This window comes from Onychomys torridus, chromosome 4, assembly GCF_903995425.1.
Source record: "Onychomys torridus chromosome 4, mOncTor1.1, whole genome shotgun sequence".
NCBI lineage: Eukaryota > Metazoa > Chordata > Mammalia > Rodentia > Cricetidae > Onychomys > Onychomys torridus.
The window spans coordinates 57,606,592-57,625,338 of NC_050446.1; the positions used below are offsets into that span (position 1 = coordinate 57,606,592).

Genomic DNA, 18,747 nt, shown 5'->3' on the forward strand with positions numbered 1-18,747 from the left:
CTTGTGGTTTGGAGGTCAAGAAATACAAAATCGAGGTGCTGGCCTATGCAAGGTTCCTGGTGTGTTCCCATTTCTTGGCTTGCCCACACCCACTTCTCCCAACTTCCTTTATCCTCCTTTACCTGGTACAGGATGAGGGAAGGAAGAGTTCTCTTCCCTTTTCATGAAGCCATTAATGTTGCCATATGTTTTAATGTAATAGTAATTATCCTCCCAGAGGTCCTATCTCCAAATATCAGGACACTTGAGCCTATAATTCCAACTCATTTTGAAGGGACACAAAAATTCAGCCCATAAACTTACTTTAATGTCAGAAAGTTTCAAAAGAAAAACAAAAAAAGGTTCGTATGTAACGCTGGAGAATACATCTTTCTAAGTCTTAACTTTATACATTGTACTCAAATTATCTAAAAATTGCATTTTAGTAAGGGTTAATAAGGAAATTTTCAGTTGAAGAAATCTTGCAGTTTCGTTTGCAAAACAGATCACCTTCTTCAGGCAGAATCGTCATCCCATTCTTCGGTTTATATGCTTGATTTTTCCCAACTATGTCTAGAATTGCTGTCATGCTTTCTGTATCAGGCGTGGAAAGTCAGAATACACAAATTTTAAGCCTTGCTAATCTATGGAAACATATTTAAGACGACCTTGTATTTACATTGTATTTCAGACGGAGCCTCGCTAATACACTTAGTGGTTTTTAATCTAGTCAACGTTTCTCCTAGGGGTAACAGCGGAGAGAAAAAAGAGAGGACACACTGGAGGCGACCGGAGCCCCTTTAGGCCAGTGAGCCACAGGAAGAGTCCGTGGTTCAGCAGCTAAGTAGTCGAACAATTCCAGAAAACACTGCCCTTAGAGAGCCAGGAGATGACAGTTCGCTCCAAGTGAGTCTTAGAAACGAACATCCTGCATCCAAAGGAAAGCTGGGATTAAAAACTAAAGACAAGCCAGCAGAGTTGCTACTGAATGGACCCGGAAGACACAGAACTTCCGTCAGCAGCGCAGCATCCAATCGGCCCCTGTTTCTTAGTGTCCAATCAGATCTCGCCTTACATCGGCGCGCTCCGCACGGCAAGGGTGGGCTACTCCGCAAGTGGTGCGGTTGTCACCTGCAGGATCCCGCTTCGGTTAGCGACGCGCAGTGAGTGCAGTGTTTCTTTGTGCTTGCTGCTTTTCCTCCCCCGCTCATGTAATGCACTCCCTGAACCAAGAAATCAAAGCATTCTCCCGGAATAATCTCAGGAAGCAGTGCACCAGGGTGACCACGCTGACTGGAAAGAAAATGATAGAAACGTGGAAAGATGCCACAGTTCATGTTGTGGAAGCAGAGCCCAGCGGTGGGGGTGGTTGTGGCTATGTGCAGGACCTTAGCTTGGACCTGCATGTTGCTGTTATTAAGCCCTGGTTGCTTCTGGGTGAGTAGACTGACTTGCCACTGTGTTGTGGAGTCCCTTTAACTGGATTCCTTGGCCATCAGCCTCCTCTATGCAAAATAATCCCCTATGCACAATAGTATTATCAGTTATCTGATGAAAAGTTGAAATGTTTACGTTTTTAGGTTAGGAACAAAATAGGGACGTTTTTTCCACCGCAACATTTGTCATTTTGACACCTGCTTATTGAAGTTTAGAAGAAATGTTCTCCCTATTTTTCTAAGTTTCTCTGGAGGGTAATGGGATGCTGTGTTTTCTTGTATTATAAAAAGACGGTATCCTTTAAAAATGCAAAAAGCCAACTGATTCCTTGGCTGGTGAAAGGAAGTTGAAAGCGTGCTTCCCAGAGCATCTGCTCATGGTGTCTGTCTTAGGTGTGTTGAGAGCAAAGCTTCAGTTTTACAGCTATGAGTCTGATGGCCTCATATCTTGTGATATGAAAACACTGAATTTTTATACAAGCATTGCCCACAAATAGCAAAAGAAGAAAGCATGTAAGAGAATTCACTTGTTACCTTGTTGATCTGGCATGGTGTTCTTTAGGTTCCAGCCTATCCCATGGGTCTGCATTATTTTGCATATATGAATGAGAAATTAACACTTGGACACAGAACCAGGAGTTAGACCTACCCACAATATGAAGCATACGCAGCATATGATTCTTTTAAAGATCTCCAAGTAGGGATTATCTTCGTGTTACAAATGGGGACTGGGCTTTAGGATCGGGTAAGTAATTTGCATAGGTAACAGACTGAGTAAATAGCAGAGTTGGGCATCAAGTCCAAGTCTGACTGATTCTTACACTCTATCACTATACTATGTTGTTTGCAGTTAGACTTACATTAGGTGGTGCAATTCATTTATTCTCTCTAGACCTCCAAAAGCTATCTGCTTAAAATATTTTTTAGTTTATTTATTTTATGTACATGTGTTGCATGCATGTGCACATGTCCACAATGTGCATGTGTATGCATGGTAATCTCAGAGATCAGAAGAAGTCAGCAGAGTCCCTCGAACTGGAGTTAAGAATGGTTGTGAACCACAGTGTGGGTGCTGAGAACGGAACCTGGGTCCTCTGCAAGAGCAACAAGTGCTCTCAACCACTGATCCATCTCTCTAGCCCCAGATCTTGTTCACTGTATCCAAGAATGATAATAGGTATATGAGTACTTTTAGTTATTTGACCTCCTAAAGCTTTTTCTGACCTCCACAGTCACTCACACACTCTCTCTTTGTCCTTTGTCTCTATCTCTTTCTCTCCCCTTCTCGACCCCTCTCTGTCTCTTTCTCTTACACACACAGTAGGTAGAAAACATAAAAAGTAAATGAATAAATAAGTAAATACATTAAAAACCAGAATCCTAATTAGCTGCAATGGTAGCTGTTCCAGAAGCCGAGGCAGGATAATAACTAGTTCAAGGCCTGCCTGGGCTATGGAGTGAGGGCAGCTTGAGCAGCATAGTGAGACTCGGCAATAGAGTACTTGCCTCAACACCACAAATACACAGAATGTTTATGTCAATGTTGTTATAATTTGGAAGTCACTTAGAACAGACACCAACCAACTCTGAAAGAGAATCAACCTGACCTACCTGTTTCAGGTTTAGAAGAGAGAGAGGAGAGAGAGGAGGGGGCGTGGCGGGAGATTACCAAGACAGTAACAGTGTGGGGTGAAAAGGGAAAGAATTTCATTTAAGCTATGTTGCAATTTTTTACTACTTTAAAATACAAACAGATCAGAAGAATTAGTTAAGAGATGGTATGTTCACTAAACTCTTAAAATAAAATTAATTTATCTGAACCTGTTCCCCAACCCCAAACGGTTAAGATTCCTTTTAGTCAAGAAGTATTTCAAACTGGCAGAAAGTTACAGAAAGAGGAGAGAAGAGGCAATTTCTATACCCACCATCTATACTTACTAAATGTCCATATTTTGGAAGTTCAACTTCCAAGTAGAAAAAAGCAGAAGGCGTGTTTAGTAAGGAACCTCTCGGCCTGGACCCACTGTGTACTTGTGGCCCCTCAGTCACCAGAAATCATAAGGGAAGCTGGCTGATTCCTCAGGTATGGAAGTGGAGGGGGAGAGCTTTGATCATGGAAATGGAACCACAGGAAAGTAATATTCTTGGACTCCTTCATTGTAAATGTCCTATTTGATCATTTGTGAAGCATGCTCTATGTTAACTGGTCATTCTCAGATAAGAATTTGCTAATAAACATCTCCAAATGTGGGGTAGTAGAGAGCTGTCTTCCACAGAAAGAGACTGTGAAAGGCACAGCACTGGTGGTATACAGTGTGTGGGTGGGAGCCTGTGGACCTCAAAGCTACCGAGTGTTCCCTCACCAGCTGTACTGAAGTTACTCTGTGGGTGTCTGACTTTCTTAATACCTTTTTTTTTCTTTTATAAAAGAAAGAGGTGTTTATTGTAAACAATCAAATTCATATAAGAAAAAAAAATCACCTATAACCCTGCATTTAATGTTCTTTTCCATGTACTTTTTATTTTAAGCCTATACATATTTTTTGGGTTTTTTTTTGTATATTTCACACCATGCCTGAATTCTATGTGGGTATTGGAGATCTAACTCAGGTCCCGTGTTAGCAAGTACTCTACCCATTTATCCATCTCCCAAGGCTCTGTAGTGTATTTTTTATTTGCTGACACACTGAGAATAGGTGTTCCATGCGTTATCTATTTTAATTTGTATTTCTAGTGGTACATATTGCTGTACAGATTTCACTATGTAATTGTACCATCTTCTATTTATCTCAGCACCTATATTGGACTTGGAGTTTTTTGCTTGCTGGTTTTGTTTTTATTTGTTATATGTTGAACATCCTTAGAGGTAATCACCTCAACATCTATAATTTTAGTTTAGATTATATATATATATATATATATATATATATATATATATATATATATGATAAATTTTCATGGTGAATATTACCAAATTTCTCTTAAAATATTGAACTGATGTCCTCCACATTGATTTTTTTCCCAGTTCTGTTGTGTTGTTTTTTTTTTTTTTCTTTTGGTTTGGTTTTGTTTTTTGAGACAGGGTTTCTCTGTGTAGCTTTGTGTCTTTCCTAGATCTCACTCTGTAGACCAGGCTGGCCTCGAATTCACAGAGATCTGCCTGCCTCTGCCTCCTGAGTGCTGGGATTAAAGGTGTGCACCACGGCCGCCCAGCTTGCTGTTGTGTTTTTAAAGAGAATCCCTACACAAAATTCACATGAAAATTCAGAATGATTGTATTTGTATTCAAGATAGTATGATTTATTTCCTCAGGGTCACAGGATGCTGCTCATGATCTGGAACTACTGAGAAAGCACAAGGTAAATGAAGTAAATGGACGTTTCAGGTCTGGCACCACATACAGGAATGTCTATTCTTCCATTACATGGGAAAAACTGTATTGCTCCAACCTCCACATCATTCAGTTTAATCTGTATCATTTAGGCTGTCATTTTAATAGCATTGCCAAAATCATTGCACCTGCTTTAAATATATAGCTCTGTGCCCCAACTTTCTAGTTTCACGTCCTTCTCAGATTCCTTGAACCTCTTGAACTTACTCTGGAAGTGTTGCTTGAATGTTAAATGGTCTTATTATAAAAAAAAACAAAAAACAAACAAACAAACAAACAAAAAACCTGGAGCCTGATATTGGGGTGAATGCTGAAACATCAGAGAGACAAAGGAACAAGTGACCTTTTACCTCCAGGACTCCTCAGCCTGAACAGCTTTGCTCAGCCGAAAGACTTTAGTTCCTGTCTCCTCAAGCCTTGTATACCTTTCTCTGCCCACCCATATCATTTCCTGTCTCAACTTTCCTAGTGCTGGGATTAAAGGCATGTGACTCCCGAGTACTGGGATTAAAGGTTGTACCACCACTGCTTGGCTCTGTTTCTCTCCTAGACTGAGTCAATCTGAAGTAGTCCAGGGTGACTTTGAACTCACAGAGATCCAGATGGATCTCTGCCTCCCAAGTGCTAGGATTAAAGGTGTGTGTCACCATTGTCTGGCTTCTATGTTTAATCTGGTGACTTGTTCTGTTCTCTGATCTTTAGGTAAATTTATTAGGGTACACAATATATCACAGCATTTCCCCTTTTTTTGTCTAAAATAATAGGTTATAACTAATATAAGAAAAAGTATATAAAATAAGTACAATAGTATATACAGTAAAGAATTACATTAACGGGGTTGGGGATTTAGAACGCTTGCTAGGCCCTGGGTTCGACCCTCAGCTCCAAAAAAAAAAAGAAAGAATTACATTAACAATGTCCAGTCCATAAACATTTGACAAATATAGAGAAAATACTCCACAATCTATCCTATTTTGGTGAGTCCAAATGTTGTAAATAATTCATTTTCTCTCCTAATTTATATTAACAACTGAATACTATCTTTTGATGTTTTTCAAACTTACACACTTAACACCTCTTTTCTTTTAAAGATTTATTTAGTTATTATGTACACAGAAGAGGATGTTCATTACAGATGTTTGTGAGCCACCATGTGGGTGCTGGGAATTGAACTCAGGACTTCTGGGAGAACAGTCAGTGCTCTTAACCTCTGAGCCATCTCTCCAGCCCCCACTTTATACCTCTTTAGTGAGTTTCTTTTCTGAATTTGTTAACAAGGAGAACTATAACTATCTAGTCTTTTTTTGTTATTGTTGTTTTTTGTTTTTCCAGACAGAGTTTCTCTGTGTAGCTTTGTGCCTTTGCTGGATCTCGCTCTGTAGCTCAGGCTAGCCTTGAACTCACAAAGATCTGACTGGCTCTGCCTCCCGAGTGTTGGGATTAAAGGCGTGCGCCACCACTGCCTGGTTAACTATCTAGTCTTAAACTCCCTCAGAGACCCAAGAAAGAAGTGATATTACCTAAGTAAGCAGGAAGTACAAACAAGCGACTTCCAAAAAATGTGAGAAATAACAGAAACAGCTGGCTGCCTGGACAGTCACCTAAGGTTCCTCTGCAACGTTGGGACATCCATCTTTGGCTTACAAGCCTAGCATATCTGACAGATTCATCTGTTAAGCAGGATTTTCTAAAGGGCTTTCCCACCTTGTCTTGGCAAGGTTCAGCAATCTTTTTGTGTTCTGCTTGTCCATTTGGACGGCATACTGTAAGCAGTTGATGCCAGGGCACTTTCTTGCCCAGTGGCTAACTTTTGCCACAAAGAAAGTAAATACCATATGGAGTTTCTTTGATGCCCACCATCTTACCATCTTCTCTGAAGTAGATTGGTGCTCCCAGGAGCAGATACGTCTTATTGTCATTAAAAAAAAAAGAATCTATGTTATTAAAACATCTGAAATACCATATTCCATAGATCTCTGAAGTGTTTGAAGACAACCTGTCTATCTAAAATATATTTATCTGTTTGACCTTAAAAACATACCTAATCTGACTACAAGTTTGATTGTAATAACTAACTACTAACTTTCATTTCTCTTTATTTGTTTGTTTGTTTTTGGTTTTTCAAAACAGGGTTTCTCTGTAGCTTTGGAGCCTGTCCTGGACTAGCTCTGTAGACCAGGCTGGCCTCGAACTCACAGAGATCCACCTGCCTCTGCCTCCCGAGTGCTAGGGTTACAGGCGTGTGCCACCACTTCCCTGGTAACTTTCATTTCTTTATATCCAAATTAGTCGGTAATAACTTTTAAGGGCTAGAAATTTGTATTACATTGTTAAATGAGCTATATAGGTACAGTACCTTGAACAAGATTAGCAATGTATGTACAGTATGTTGTAACAAAAATAATCTCAAGTTTTTATCAATTTACAAAATTTGTATACAATATACAAAAATCCAATCCAATGCAAAATATTTAAAACTAATAGTTGCTTTTTAAAAGTAGATTCAATAATCTACCCCTTTACCTTATCATTTCTATTTTTTTCAGAGTAGATTCAATAATCTACTTCTTATCTATATCTTCCCTTTTTTTTTAGAAAGAGATTAACTATGACCAATAACAATTTTTAACAAACCCCTAAACAAAGACAAACATCCATAATCCATTTATTTGGGAATGTGGGTGTAGTTTTCTAGGCTAGTTCCTGCTGATTGGGTGTGCTGGTGGTCTTGTGGGGGCACAAAGAAAATTTAAGATTATGGTCAAGTCCTGATTGGAGTAGTCTGTGAGGCTGTATCATCTCAGCTAGCCATCTCGATATTGTCTTAAGCAGTTTGTAGTCCAAAACCTGTCTTTTGATGGTGGTTGTTAGCTTGGTGGCATTATCAAAGTCCATGTGGAATCGTCATTGTGGGGTCCCATCATCTTTTTGGAGACTTCAAAAGTCGCTGTTAGGCATGGTCATGGTTCACTGCAGAAAATCTTTCTCATGGAGCATTTTTTTTCTGCATGATTTGTCCTTTTTCTTTGGATTTCCCATTTGTCCAGTGTTCTTTAGATTCCTTAGCTGGATCCCTTCATTTTCCTGAAAAACAAAAACAAAACCCTTCACCAACCCTAACTTTGGAGAGGTTCCCTTTTGGCAAGTTATATCTGATCAAATGAAAAGCATTTGTTAGTGGTATAAGTTAGTTTAAATTGAGTGGTCATTCTGGTTGATGAACTATCAACTCTTCTAATTAAGAGGACTCTCTTGTTCAAATCGAACCTTTATCAATTTCTTTCCTCTGCTTAAGCAGTTCTATAGAGGACAGACTTTCCCTCACCTCTGCTTGTCAAAGATCCACCCATTCTTGAGTCCTAGTTCATATACCAGTCTCCCCTAATACTGTTTCTTACCAACTACTTTCATACAGCTGATAGGATTACTTGTTTTCAGTATTTCTTCAAAGTAATTGTTAGCTGTTTGCTATCACATCAAGCAGGCTTTCAGCTCATGTTGAATGCTTTGAGGAGCATCAAGATTCCTGTTCACTTGAAGCTTATGCTCTGAATGTGCCCAAAGAGAATGAAAAACTATAGAATGGTATATTGTATGGTTCAGTAGGAAAGTATAGAATGATGATACCTTTAACCCTATTTGTTTGGTTTGAGACTGGGGGAACTAAGGACAAGCTTCTTGGAAGAGGTAATACTCAAATTTTGCTCCATGGGAGGATTCATATAGACAAGATGGTGTGTGTAGACATCCCAAAGCCAGAGGAAAGAAGGGTAGATGCTTTCAGGGACAGAAATGGAGTTCAGAAAACAGTGTGAGAACAAAGGGTACCAAGATATGAGCAAGATAGGTTAGCATGAAACCGGTTGTGAAAGGCCATGTAAACCAGTCAGTTGTTTAGACACAGAGCCAATGACAGGTTTTGCCTAGTGAAGTAACACAATTAAATGTATGTTCTTAAAAGATTTCTCATTAGAAGCAGTGTGGAAAATAGATTGGAGAATTGTTCATGCTAGAGATGGGGAGACCAACTATGAAGTTTAGTTCTCTGAGAGAAGTTAGTAGTGGCTTAGACTAGATTTCAGAGGGGTAAAGAGAAAAGTGGTGGATTTGAGGTATTCTGAGAGCCCAAAATCCTCACAATTTTTGGTTGCTTAGTTATAGGGAGAAGGGAGTTCCTAGTTGGTGGACTGTGTAGGAAGGATTAGGAGGTGTGGCCTTATGGGAGGAGGTATCTCACTAGGGGTGGGCTTTGAGGTTTCAAAAGCCCATGCCAGGCACAGTCTCACCCCCTCTTTCTTCCTGCAACTTGTGGATCAGATTGTGAGCTCTCAGTTACTGCTCCAGGTCCATGTCTGGCTGGCTGCTGCCATGCTTCCTGCCATGATGATCATGGACTAACCTTCTGAAACTGCAAGCAAGCCTCCAATTAAATGTTTTTTTTAGAGTTGCTTTAGTCATGGTGTCTCTTCACAGCCATGGAACAGCAAGTAAGAGAAATTGATAAGCCAGATTTCAGAAGACTCAGAAGTAAAGGGGCAATGAGGAAGTGCCAGCAGGAGAGGAAGTAATGGGTGGGGCTTAGAAAGTGTTGAGTATGTTTTAAGGCTCATGTTAGAGGGGTGAATAGAAGATTGAGGAAAGTCACTAGAGAAACGCTGGGAAGTCATAGAGTGGTTCCAGGCACACATACTAAGAAAGACCCTGTTAGGGTGTAGGAATGTATCATTTATTGAAATAAGGCAGAAAGAAAGGGCAGGTGCTGCTATAGGTAAGATGGTGAGAGCTGATGGGGACATGTGCAGGTTGCTGTGTGACGATTTCAGATAAGATTATCTTCTCTGAATCAAACAAGGCAGTGAGAAGACTGGTAGGGCACCCTGAGTGAGCTGATTTCTCTGTGAGTGCGACATGTCACTGAGACCTCATGGCAACCAAGAATGGTACAGATGGGGTGGAGCATATAGGCCAAGAGAACAGCTCAGTGTGTGACTGCCCCACACACGAGGTTGGGGAGTGGGGTTGAGGCAAGTGGTACATTGAGTAATCTCTTTCTCCCGTTAGGGTCCACTTCATCATCCTCCTAGCTCTCACCACTTATTACCACAAGGACTTTGAGAAGATAAAGACTTTATTCTTTTCTGTTTATCACCTCTCTTAATGGCATCCTTGTCCTCTTTCAGCTTCACTGTTTTAGGGATGAAAGAAAGGCATCTCTACAGATCCTGCTTCCTCTCTGTGGAGTCACCCTCTTAATAATGCCTAGGGGAGTGAAGCCAAAGTGAGTTGTGTGATGGAGAGTTTCTAGAAAAATATAAGGATGTTGTGAACCACATGATTAGTTTAAGTGGGGGGCATGTTCAAAGCCTTGCCATAGAATTTTGGTCAAGTGTTGAAATTGGTGGAAATTCTCTTGTGGAGGACCATAAGGAAATTTCTGTATGGATTTAATTCTAGTAAGTAAAACATGTAATAGTGGTTGTATTATTAGTAAGATTGTCATTGAGTGCTAGATCAATAAATAAAATATTTGCATAAAGAAGCCCCAAAAGAATATGAAAGAAAAACAGCGAACGTGACCGCTTAAGAGTAGAAAAAATGGAGTGGAGACACGATGAAAGCAAGCATTTTCATCTTTCCCTTTTACAATGTTTTGACTTCAGAGCCAGTTAGAAACAAGATTTGGTTTGCAGTGGAAATAGCAATGCCTAAGTCAGAGGCTTGAGTCAACCTATATGCCCGGTAAATATGAAGTCCTCAGTGAAGGTATTCTTAACTATTCCTATTACAAAGGGCATGCCATCCCAAGGCCAGCATCGATAAACAGTTCCCTCACCGAGTGGTAGAGGTCAGCTTTTTAGAAAAAAAAAAGCCTTTTTGGCTGTGTCCCTTATCAGCCACACCATCTGTGGTTCATTGCAATAAAAAAACCAAACCAATCAAAAAAAACAAAAACAAAAACAAAAACAAAAACCACTCTTTTGTCACTGAAATTTCTTTTTTCTTTTTTTTGGTTTTTCAAGACAGGGAGGCTATCCTGGAACTCGCTTTGTAGACCAGGCTGGCCTTGAACTCACAGAGATCCACCTGCCTCTGGCTCCCGAGTGCTGGGATTATAGGCATGCGCCACCACTGCCCGGCAGTCACTGAAATTTTTATATGGATATTCACTGAGTTGTTTTTTTTTTTTTTTCCCCCCCAGTAGATATTTTAAGTACTTTCTGCTAAGGTCATTTTTATTAAGTTCTTATGATAGTTAAGTTCAACCTGGTCTGTATTTTCATAGTGTTTCTAGTGCAGGGAGGAGGCGATCTCCAAGGGTAGGTGTACAAGAGGGCCACACATGCATTATGAAAGAGCATTGTTGTTGTGGGCTGAGGCAGAGAAGATGTATCATTCAGTGAGTCGTTACATTTTCATTATTCTTATTCCAGAAGTTAACATTACAGCCTGCTTTTAGATCAACTAACTCATAGAACTTAAAAATCATCTTTTTTTCTTTCCTTTAAGGTGACTCATATTCTCAATGTTGCATATGGAGTTCAAAATGCTTTCCTCGGTGAATTTACATATAAGACCATTTCTATATTGGATGTCCCTGAAACCAATATCCTGTCTTACTTTCCAGAATGTTTTGAGTTTATTGAGCAAGCAAAACTGAAGGTGAGTTTTCTTTTGATACAGTTCTTCAGGAGTAGAAATTTGAAAATGGGACCACCACCCAGTCTTTGTACATTTTAATGAATTTGTGAAGAATTTGTGAAGAGCCATTATGAAAATTTCCCTCCAATAATACTCATTAAACCCTTCAGGGTTGTTTTTTTTTTTTTTTTTTTTTTTTTTTTTTAGCTGAGGATTGATCCCAGGGCCTTACACTTGCTAGGCAAGCGCTCTACCACTGAACTAAATCCCCAACCGCAATCCTTCAGGTTTTTGGTTCTCTAATTGTTTTTTTTTTCTAATGAGAAGTTTACTTTTCATATTCATTGTTTTGTTTCTTCTGAGTTCTTACCAAGAAACACTGGGTGATAAACTCCCTCGATTACTGAGCTTTCCTGTGCAATATGTAGTTAAATACCCTCTGGGACTGTATTAGCACCTCCATCCTGACTGACTTGTCAGAAACCAGATGGACCACAGGGTACAGTCTGCTCAAGTCTTGTCAGTGCATTTGTGATGATGAATATTCATTCATTTCCATGACTAAGGCACAGAGATTGTGTAGCTGTGCATTTAAAAAATTATTTATTTATTGAGGCAGGGTCTCGTAGAGCCTAGGCGAGGCCTCAGACTTGCTGTGTGGCCAAAGATGATCCTGAACTTTTGATCTTCCGGCCTCTACCACCCTCGTACTGGATTTACATGTGTGCCTGCTTTTTTGTTTCCTGGGGACGGAACCTGGGGCCTTGTTCATACCAGGCAAGTACTCTACCTGCGGAGCTGTGGTTCTGGCCCCTATGCATTTTGAACCATAGAATTTTAAGGCAGACTGCATATTGCTGTCCTGAGATTATATGAAATCCTAGTCAGAAACAATCTGCTGGTTTTGTGACTTTAGAGGACCAACACAAGATATTATCTCAATATTGACTTCGACCTGTGTCGACATTCTGGTAGGCAGGACTTCTTGGATGGCTATTACCTAAAGTTGTATCTTGAAATTATTTTTGTTAATAAGTAATTCTGTTTTACATTTTTATGGTAATTAAGTTTATAGTTTTCTAATTAATTCCTTTAGTTATTTTATATAATGGAATGTATATACATTTTTAATAAAGCATAGTATATTCTCGTTTATAGACTTGTTTATAGTAGCGATATCAGATCCCCAGGCAGGATGGTGGGTGCAACTTATATAATAATCTCTTTCTCCAAGAACTAATCAGGAGTCCCATGGGAACTCTTCGACTAGGAGTATATCCCTTTCAGGAGTATATCCCTGAGTCCTCCCGTCTCCTAACCTTACAACATGATCCCAAGCTTCAAAACCATGAGCCTCTAGGGGACATGCTCAAAGCGTATTCAAACCACAGCATCATATCTGGACAGCCATGAGTACTACCTAAGTGACCTATGCTGCTGGAAGCTTGCTATGAGACCTCAGCATCATAAGGAGGTTACACCAGAATCTCGCTTCATTGATTGTCAGAGGCTGATTATTTAAAAAAAAAAAAATGGAAGTATTTCATTATTTGATTTGATTTGATTTTTAATATATTTAAATTTTTTCTTTAAGACTTTTACACAAGGGGTTGGGGATTTAGCTCAGTGGTAGAGTGCTTGCTTAGCAAGCACAAGGCCCTGGGTTTGATCCTCAGCTCCGGCCAAAAAAAAAAAAAAAAAGACTTTTACACATGGATACAATGTATTTTAATCATACACCGATCCTCTTCCACTCTTTCCCTCCAACTCCTCCAAGATCCTCCCACATCCCCCTCTCAATTAGTTTAATTAATACTGCCTATATACATGTGGACATGGACTAACCACTGGAACATGGTCAACCTACCAGAGACCATACTTAGAAAGAAAACTGACTCCTCCCTACCTGTTGACTGTCAGTAGCTCCTCAAGTAGGGTTAAGACTTCATGAGTCACTGGGTGGTGGTGGTGCAGGCCTGTAATCCCAGCACTCAGGAGCCAGAGGCAGGCAGATCTCTGTGAGTTCGAGGCCAGCCTGGTCTACAGAGTGAGTTCCAGGACAGGCTCCAAAGATACACAGAGAAACCCTGTCTTGAAAAACCAAAAAAACCAAAAAACCAAAAAAAACAAAAAAACAAAAAACAACTTCATGAGTCACTCCCCACTCCGTGTTGGAATGTTGTAGGGACTTAGCCATTAAGAGTACTTGTTCCTGCAGAGGACCCAGATTCGTTTCCAAGCACCCACATGGCAGCTCATAACCATCTGTCACTCCAGAAACAGGGAATCTGTTTCTATTGCTGTGGCAAAACACCATGACTAAAAAAAAAACCAAGTTGGGGAGGAAATGGCTTACACTTCCATATCTGTTCATCATGAAAGGAAGTCAGGACAGCAACTCAAACAGGATAGGAATATAGAGGCAGGAGCTGATGCAGAGGCCATGGAGGGGAGCTGCTTACGAGCTTGCTCATCATGGCTTGCTCAGCCTGCTTCTTATAGGGCTGGGACATCCCCTATCAATCACTAGTTAAGAAAATACCCTACAGCCAGATCTTATGGTGGTATTTTCTCAATTGAGGTTCCCTCCTTTCAGACAATTTTAGCTTGTGTCAAGTTGACATAAGACCAACCAGCACAGAATCTAATACCTTCTTTTGCCCCCCGAGGGCACTCCATAGACAAAGTACACATACATACACATAAAGTGAGTAAATCTATATAAAAAAAGAAAAGTTATATACAATATTGAAAGAAAATATTAACATTTTAAAACAGGTAAAACTGAGACCTGGAGATTTGTTTTGAACTAAGTAATATATATTAACAATTTTCAAGTTGTTATAATTTTTAAACATTTTAAGTAATAAAACATTAACTGTTGGGTGGTGACTCATGTCTTTAATTCCACCACTTAGAGACAGAGGCAGATGGATCTCTATGAGTTCGAGGTCAGCCTGGTCTACAGACCAAGTTCCAGGACAGCTAAGGCTACACAGAGAAACCCTGTCTCTAAAAACAAAACAAAACAAGCTATTGGTGCAAAGTGGGGGGAAAAAATAGGTTGAGGCAGGGAGACTGAGAAGTACCAGGCGAGTTGAGAACCACACTGGGTTACTTAATGAGAACTCGTCTTAAAATTTAAAAAAAAAAAAAAAGACTAGGGATAGAGTGCTTGCCTAGTGTGTGTAGAGCTAGATTTAATTATTACTGCAAAATTCAGAGGAAAACTCTCAAAGAACATAATGAGAGGGGCTAGAGAGACGGCCCAGCATTTAAGAGCACTTATTCCTGGAGGACCAAAATTTGTTCCCAGTACCTAGGCAGCTCACATCTGTAACTCCAGCTCCAGGGGAGCTGGCCTCCATAGGCACTCTGCCCACATGTGCATAAACCCACATATGCACCCCTCCCCATATGTGTGTGTGTGTGTGTGTGTGTGTGTGTGTGTGTGTGTGTAATTTTTAAAAATAAAAATAATTTTTTAAAGTACAAAAAGTTCTTTGTGCAGAAACAAAGCTCAAAAATGAATCATAGACATCTGTAAGAAAACATTTGAAGCAGACTTGTTGATTGAGAAATTTCAAAATATTAAAGTTGTTGCTAATCACTCTTGGAAAGAGATACACTTGCAGATTAGATAGGGTGGCTCAAGAAAGTAATTTTATCACAGATACACAGATGTGAGGAAGCTGCCTTGCAAATCTAAAATAGTCAAATGGCCCATAACAACAGTAGCGTAATGTGTGTGCCTGGGCGCCAGGGTCTCTAGTAATATGGTCCCCTCCTGTCCCTTTCCTGTGTTGTACCCAATGAAGATGGAGAAATGAAGTTACTGAAATGTTTAATTCTGTGGTGTGTGCTCCATTCACTACAGATCATTAACTTTTTAAAAGCCTGCAGTAGGCCAGGCTATATCACTGTTGATCTGTCGGATCTATTGCATTCATTATTAATGCACTATTGCCCAAACCTGCACTGTGTCCATTTTGCTGGTGAAGTATCATTTACGAGTTACCTGAGAAGCTTTTCATTTATTGACCTCACTGCTGGTATTTAATTACCTTTTCCATTTCATGATGTTATAAGTTGTTCGTGCCATCATTTACTAACCAATCAGTTAAGAATATTTGTAATTTACTTCCTTATGAAATAATAGTCCCAACAGCATCATTTGTTTCCTTGCCAGTGATTTTGTATGTATGCCATAGATTTCCAAGCCAGGGACACCAGTTGTTTATATACATGTGCTGGTAAGTAGCTAGGTTTTTCTGTGTACTTGGCTGGATCATTTGAGTCCTGTAAAAGATGCCGTTTGTGAACTCCAACCACATTATCGGAGCATTTCAGTCCTGGGTTGAAGAGCAGGTGTTGGATGATTTATGTGGTGAAATTTATTCTGTGAAATAAATAGACAAGGTGAATTTTTTTTCTTTATAGTTTTGAGTCTGCTAAGAATGTGTCATTGATTTAATAACCTTTCTCAGGAGAGTAACGTGGATTTTGTTTGATGTCTTTTCAGGATGGCGTGGTTCTTGTTCACTGTAACGCAGGGGTTTCCAGGGCTGCTGCGATCGTCATCGGCTTCCTGATGAGTTCTGAAGAAATTGAATTCACCAGTGCTTACTCATTGGTGAAAGATGCAAGGCCGTCCATATGTCCAAATCCTGGCTTCATAGAACAGCTTCGCACCTTCCAAGTGGGCAAAGAGAGCAATGGAGGTGACCATGTGCCCTCAGTGGACAGGGGCCGTGGTCCGTGATCTGTACGCTAGCAGAGACAGACAAACAAGTTCTGCATCTGCCTCTGTTTTGGAGAGGAAACTTGTAAAACTTCTCCTTCCTGTTGTCTTTTATCCGTGGAAATGGGGTGTTACTTTTATTGCCCTGAATTAATATATTAATATATTTTTCAGTTTTACCTTCTCTTTGTTATTACATTATCTGGTTAAGCATTTCTTTAACTTACTAAGAGAAAATAGTGGATTATCAAATTGCTAAATCACTGATATGTGTAGGAGAAATTTTAAACCTAAAATTCTTTGTTAGAGATAGAAAAGCAACCACTGAAGCCTTTTAATTTAGTCTTCTCTCATGTACACTTTCATGAACAAAAACCTTTTGAAGTGATAGACCTACTAAGTGAAGATTTACCAGTTCAAAAGGAAGTCAAGTTTTTGTAAGAATATTTTTAAAGTTAAGAAATAATACCTTCAGCCTCCTCTAAAGAGTACTAGAATCAAAGGCTTATATAAACATCTATCTAATGGTTATAAATTCATGTGATTTTTATATCCTCTTATGAAAACCAAATTTTCATTTTGACTTTTAAATTTGGTCCTATTACAAGCATTTTCTTATATTTTTTAAGTGATTGCATAGATGCTCTATGCTTTAATTTTATAATTTTTTTTAAATTAGCTATTGCCACACTTTGCTCTTTCTAACTTGGGTGCTAAGTGTTCTGTTTATGGGTCACCTATCACATTTTTTGTCTCTTGGGATTCCTAAAAACTGCCTGGCCGGGCGGTGGTGGCGCACGCCTGTAATCCCAGCACTCAGGAGGCAGAGGCAGGTGGATCTCTGTGAGTTCAAGGCCAGCCTGGTCTACAGAGTTAGTCCAGGACAGGCTCCAAAGCTACAGAGAAACACTGTCTAGAAAAAAAAAAAAAAAAAAAAAAAGAAAGAAAAGAAAAACAAAAACTGCCTGATAGTGAGAGATGATTTTTTAAGATGTACTCTTAAGATTGATTTATTTTATATTTCAGTATTCTGCAGGAAAATGTATTTTTTAGAAAAGAAAATTTAATGAATCTATAAAAAGTTTTAAATATCGTTAGGATGCTTAACATTACGCATATTTTTTTTTCCTGGAAGAACGCTTTGAACAGTTTTTTTTTTTCTTTCATGCTTCCATGTTGAAGCATTGAATTATGTGTATTATAAATTTGCTTTATGGCTTTGAGTTGGGGCAGGGGATTGCAGATCAAGCAGTAGAGTCCATGCCCAGTTTGCAAAAAGGTCCTGACTTCCATCACCAGCAACACACACACAAATAAAAATCTTTAAAATTTAATGTAAATGCATACTGTAAATTTTAACTTTGTCTAGTTATGAGAGAATTCTTTTATGCCTTTTGAATGACATTTGTGATCGGTTCTAAAACATAAGTAGGAGTTGACTGAAGGTGAGTGGGTTGTGGCGTGTTTTTCAGAATTGAGTCAGGAATATATGTAAAAGCCTAAGTCTGAGGAGGAGCATGAAACGTTGGTGTAATGGAAGGAAGTGCTGAGATGTGGGAGCACTGGGTGGAGGGCATGAGACGCTGTCCGTAATGTGAATTATTGGCCAGATCAAGTGAGACCTGGTAGAGAGCTTTGAGATGTTAGTCTTTCAGAGAAGTGAAGAGATTAAGAGGTAGTAATGAGAATTTGCTTAGAATGCTTTGTTTTATTTTCATTTTTATTTTATGTGTACAGGTATTTTGCCTGCATGTTTGTCTGTCTACCAGGTACATGAGGCATTCATGGAGGCCAGAAGAGGGCGTTGGATCCCATGGGACTGGAATTTCAGACAACTGCCCCATGTGGGTGTTGAGAATTGAACCCAGGTCCTCCGCCAGAGCAGCCAGGGCTTTTAATCACTGAACATTTCTCCAGCCTCAAGAATGATCATTCATTTATTTGAGACAGGGTCTCATTTTAGCAGGTGGGCTCCAACTTGCTATCGAACTGAGGATGGCCTTTAACTTCTGGTCCCCTTTCCATCAGCTCCCAAGTGCTGCAGTTACAAGCCGCCGACCACCAAAGCTGGTTTATGTGGTTGGTGCTGGTTTACGTGCACGCTAGGCAGGTACTCTAACAACTGAGCTATATCCCTAATCTTCACAAAGTTGTTTTAAAGCGTCAATCTGCTTGTATAGCATAGAGTGAGTTGGGAGGAAAAGCAAGACAAGTCAGAGGGTTAGGTCCAGGTTTCAAGTGGTGAAACTAGATTTAGTTGATGCAGTAAAGAGGGAAAGAAGTGGAAGCTAGAGAGATGGCTCAGTGGTCAAGAGAACCCACTGTTGGGTCAGAGGACCAGACTTTGGTTCCCAGCACAAACATCAGGCAACTCACAAGAGTCTGTCTGTAACTGCAGCTCCAGCTCCAGGATATATGATACCTTTGGCTGCTGCAGATGCCTGCACACACATGCACATACCCACATGCAAACACATATACCTACACGTAATTAAAATAATAAAATGAAACTTATAAAAAAGAAACAGGTGGGTACTTTTTGAAAAATATTTAGAGACTAG

The 18,747-nt window shown here is 39.7% G+C and overlaps 1 protein-coding gene across 1 annotated transcript; it reads left to right on the plus strand.

The window, feature by feature from the left end:
• Positions 1-1,082: 1,082 nt before the first annotated feature.
• On the plus strand, positions 1,083-17,010 carry Dusp19 (dual specificity phosphatase 19). The gene is made up of 4 exons (XM_036184962.1): positions 1,083-1,416; positions 4,728-4,774; positions 11,314-11,466; positions 15,968-17,010. Exons 1-4 carry the CDS (start codon positions 1,194-1,196, stop codon positions 16,205-16,207), a joined length of 663 nt encoding a protein of 220 aa, XP_036040855.1. The 5' UTR covers positions 1,083-1,193; the 3' UTR covers positions 16,208-17,010.
• Positions 17,011-18,747: the final 1,737 nt, after the last annotated feature.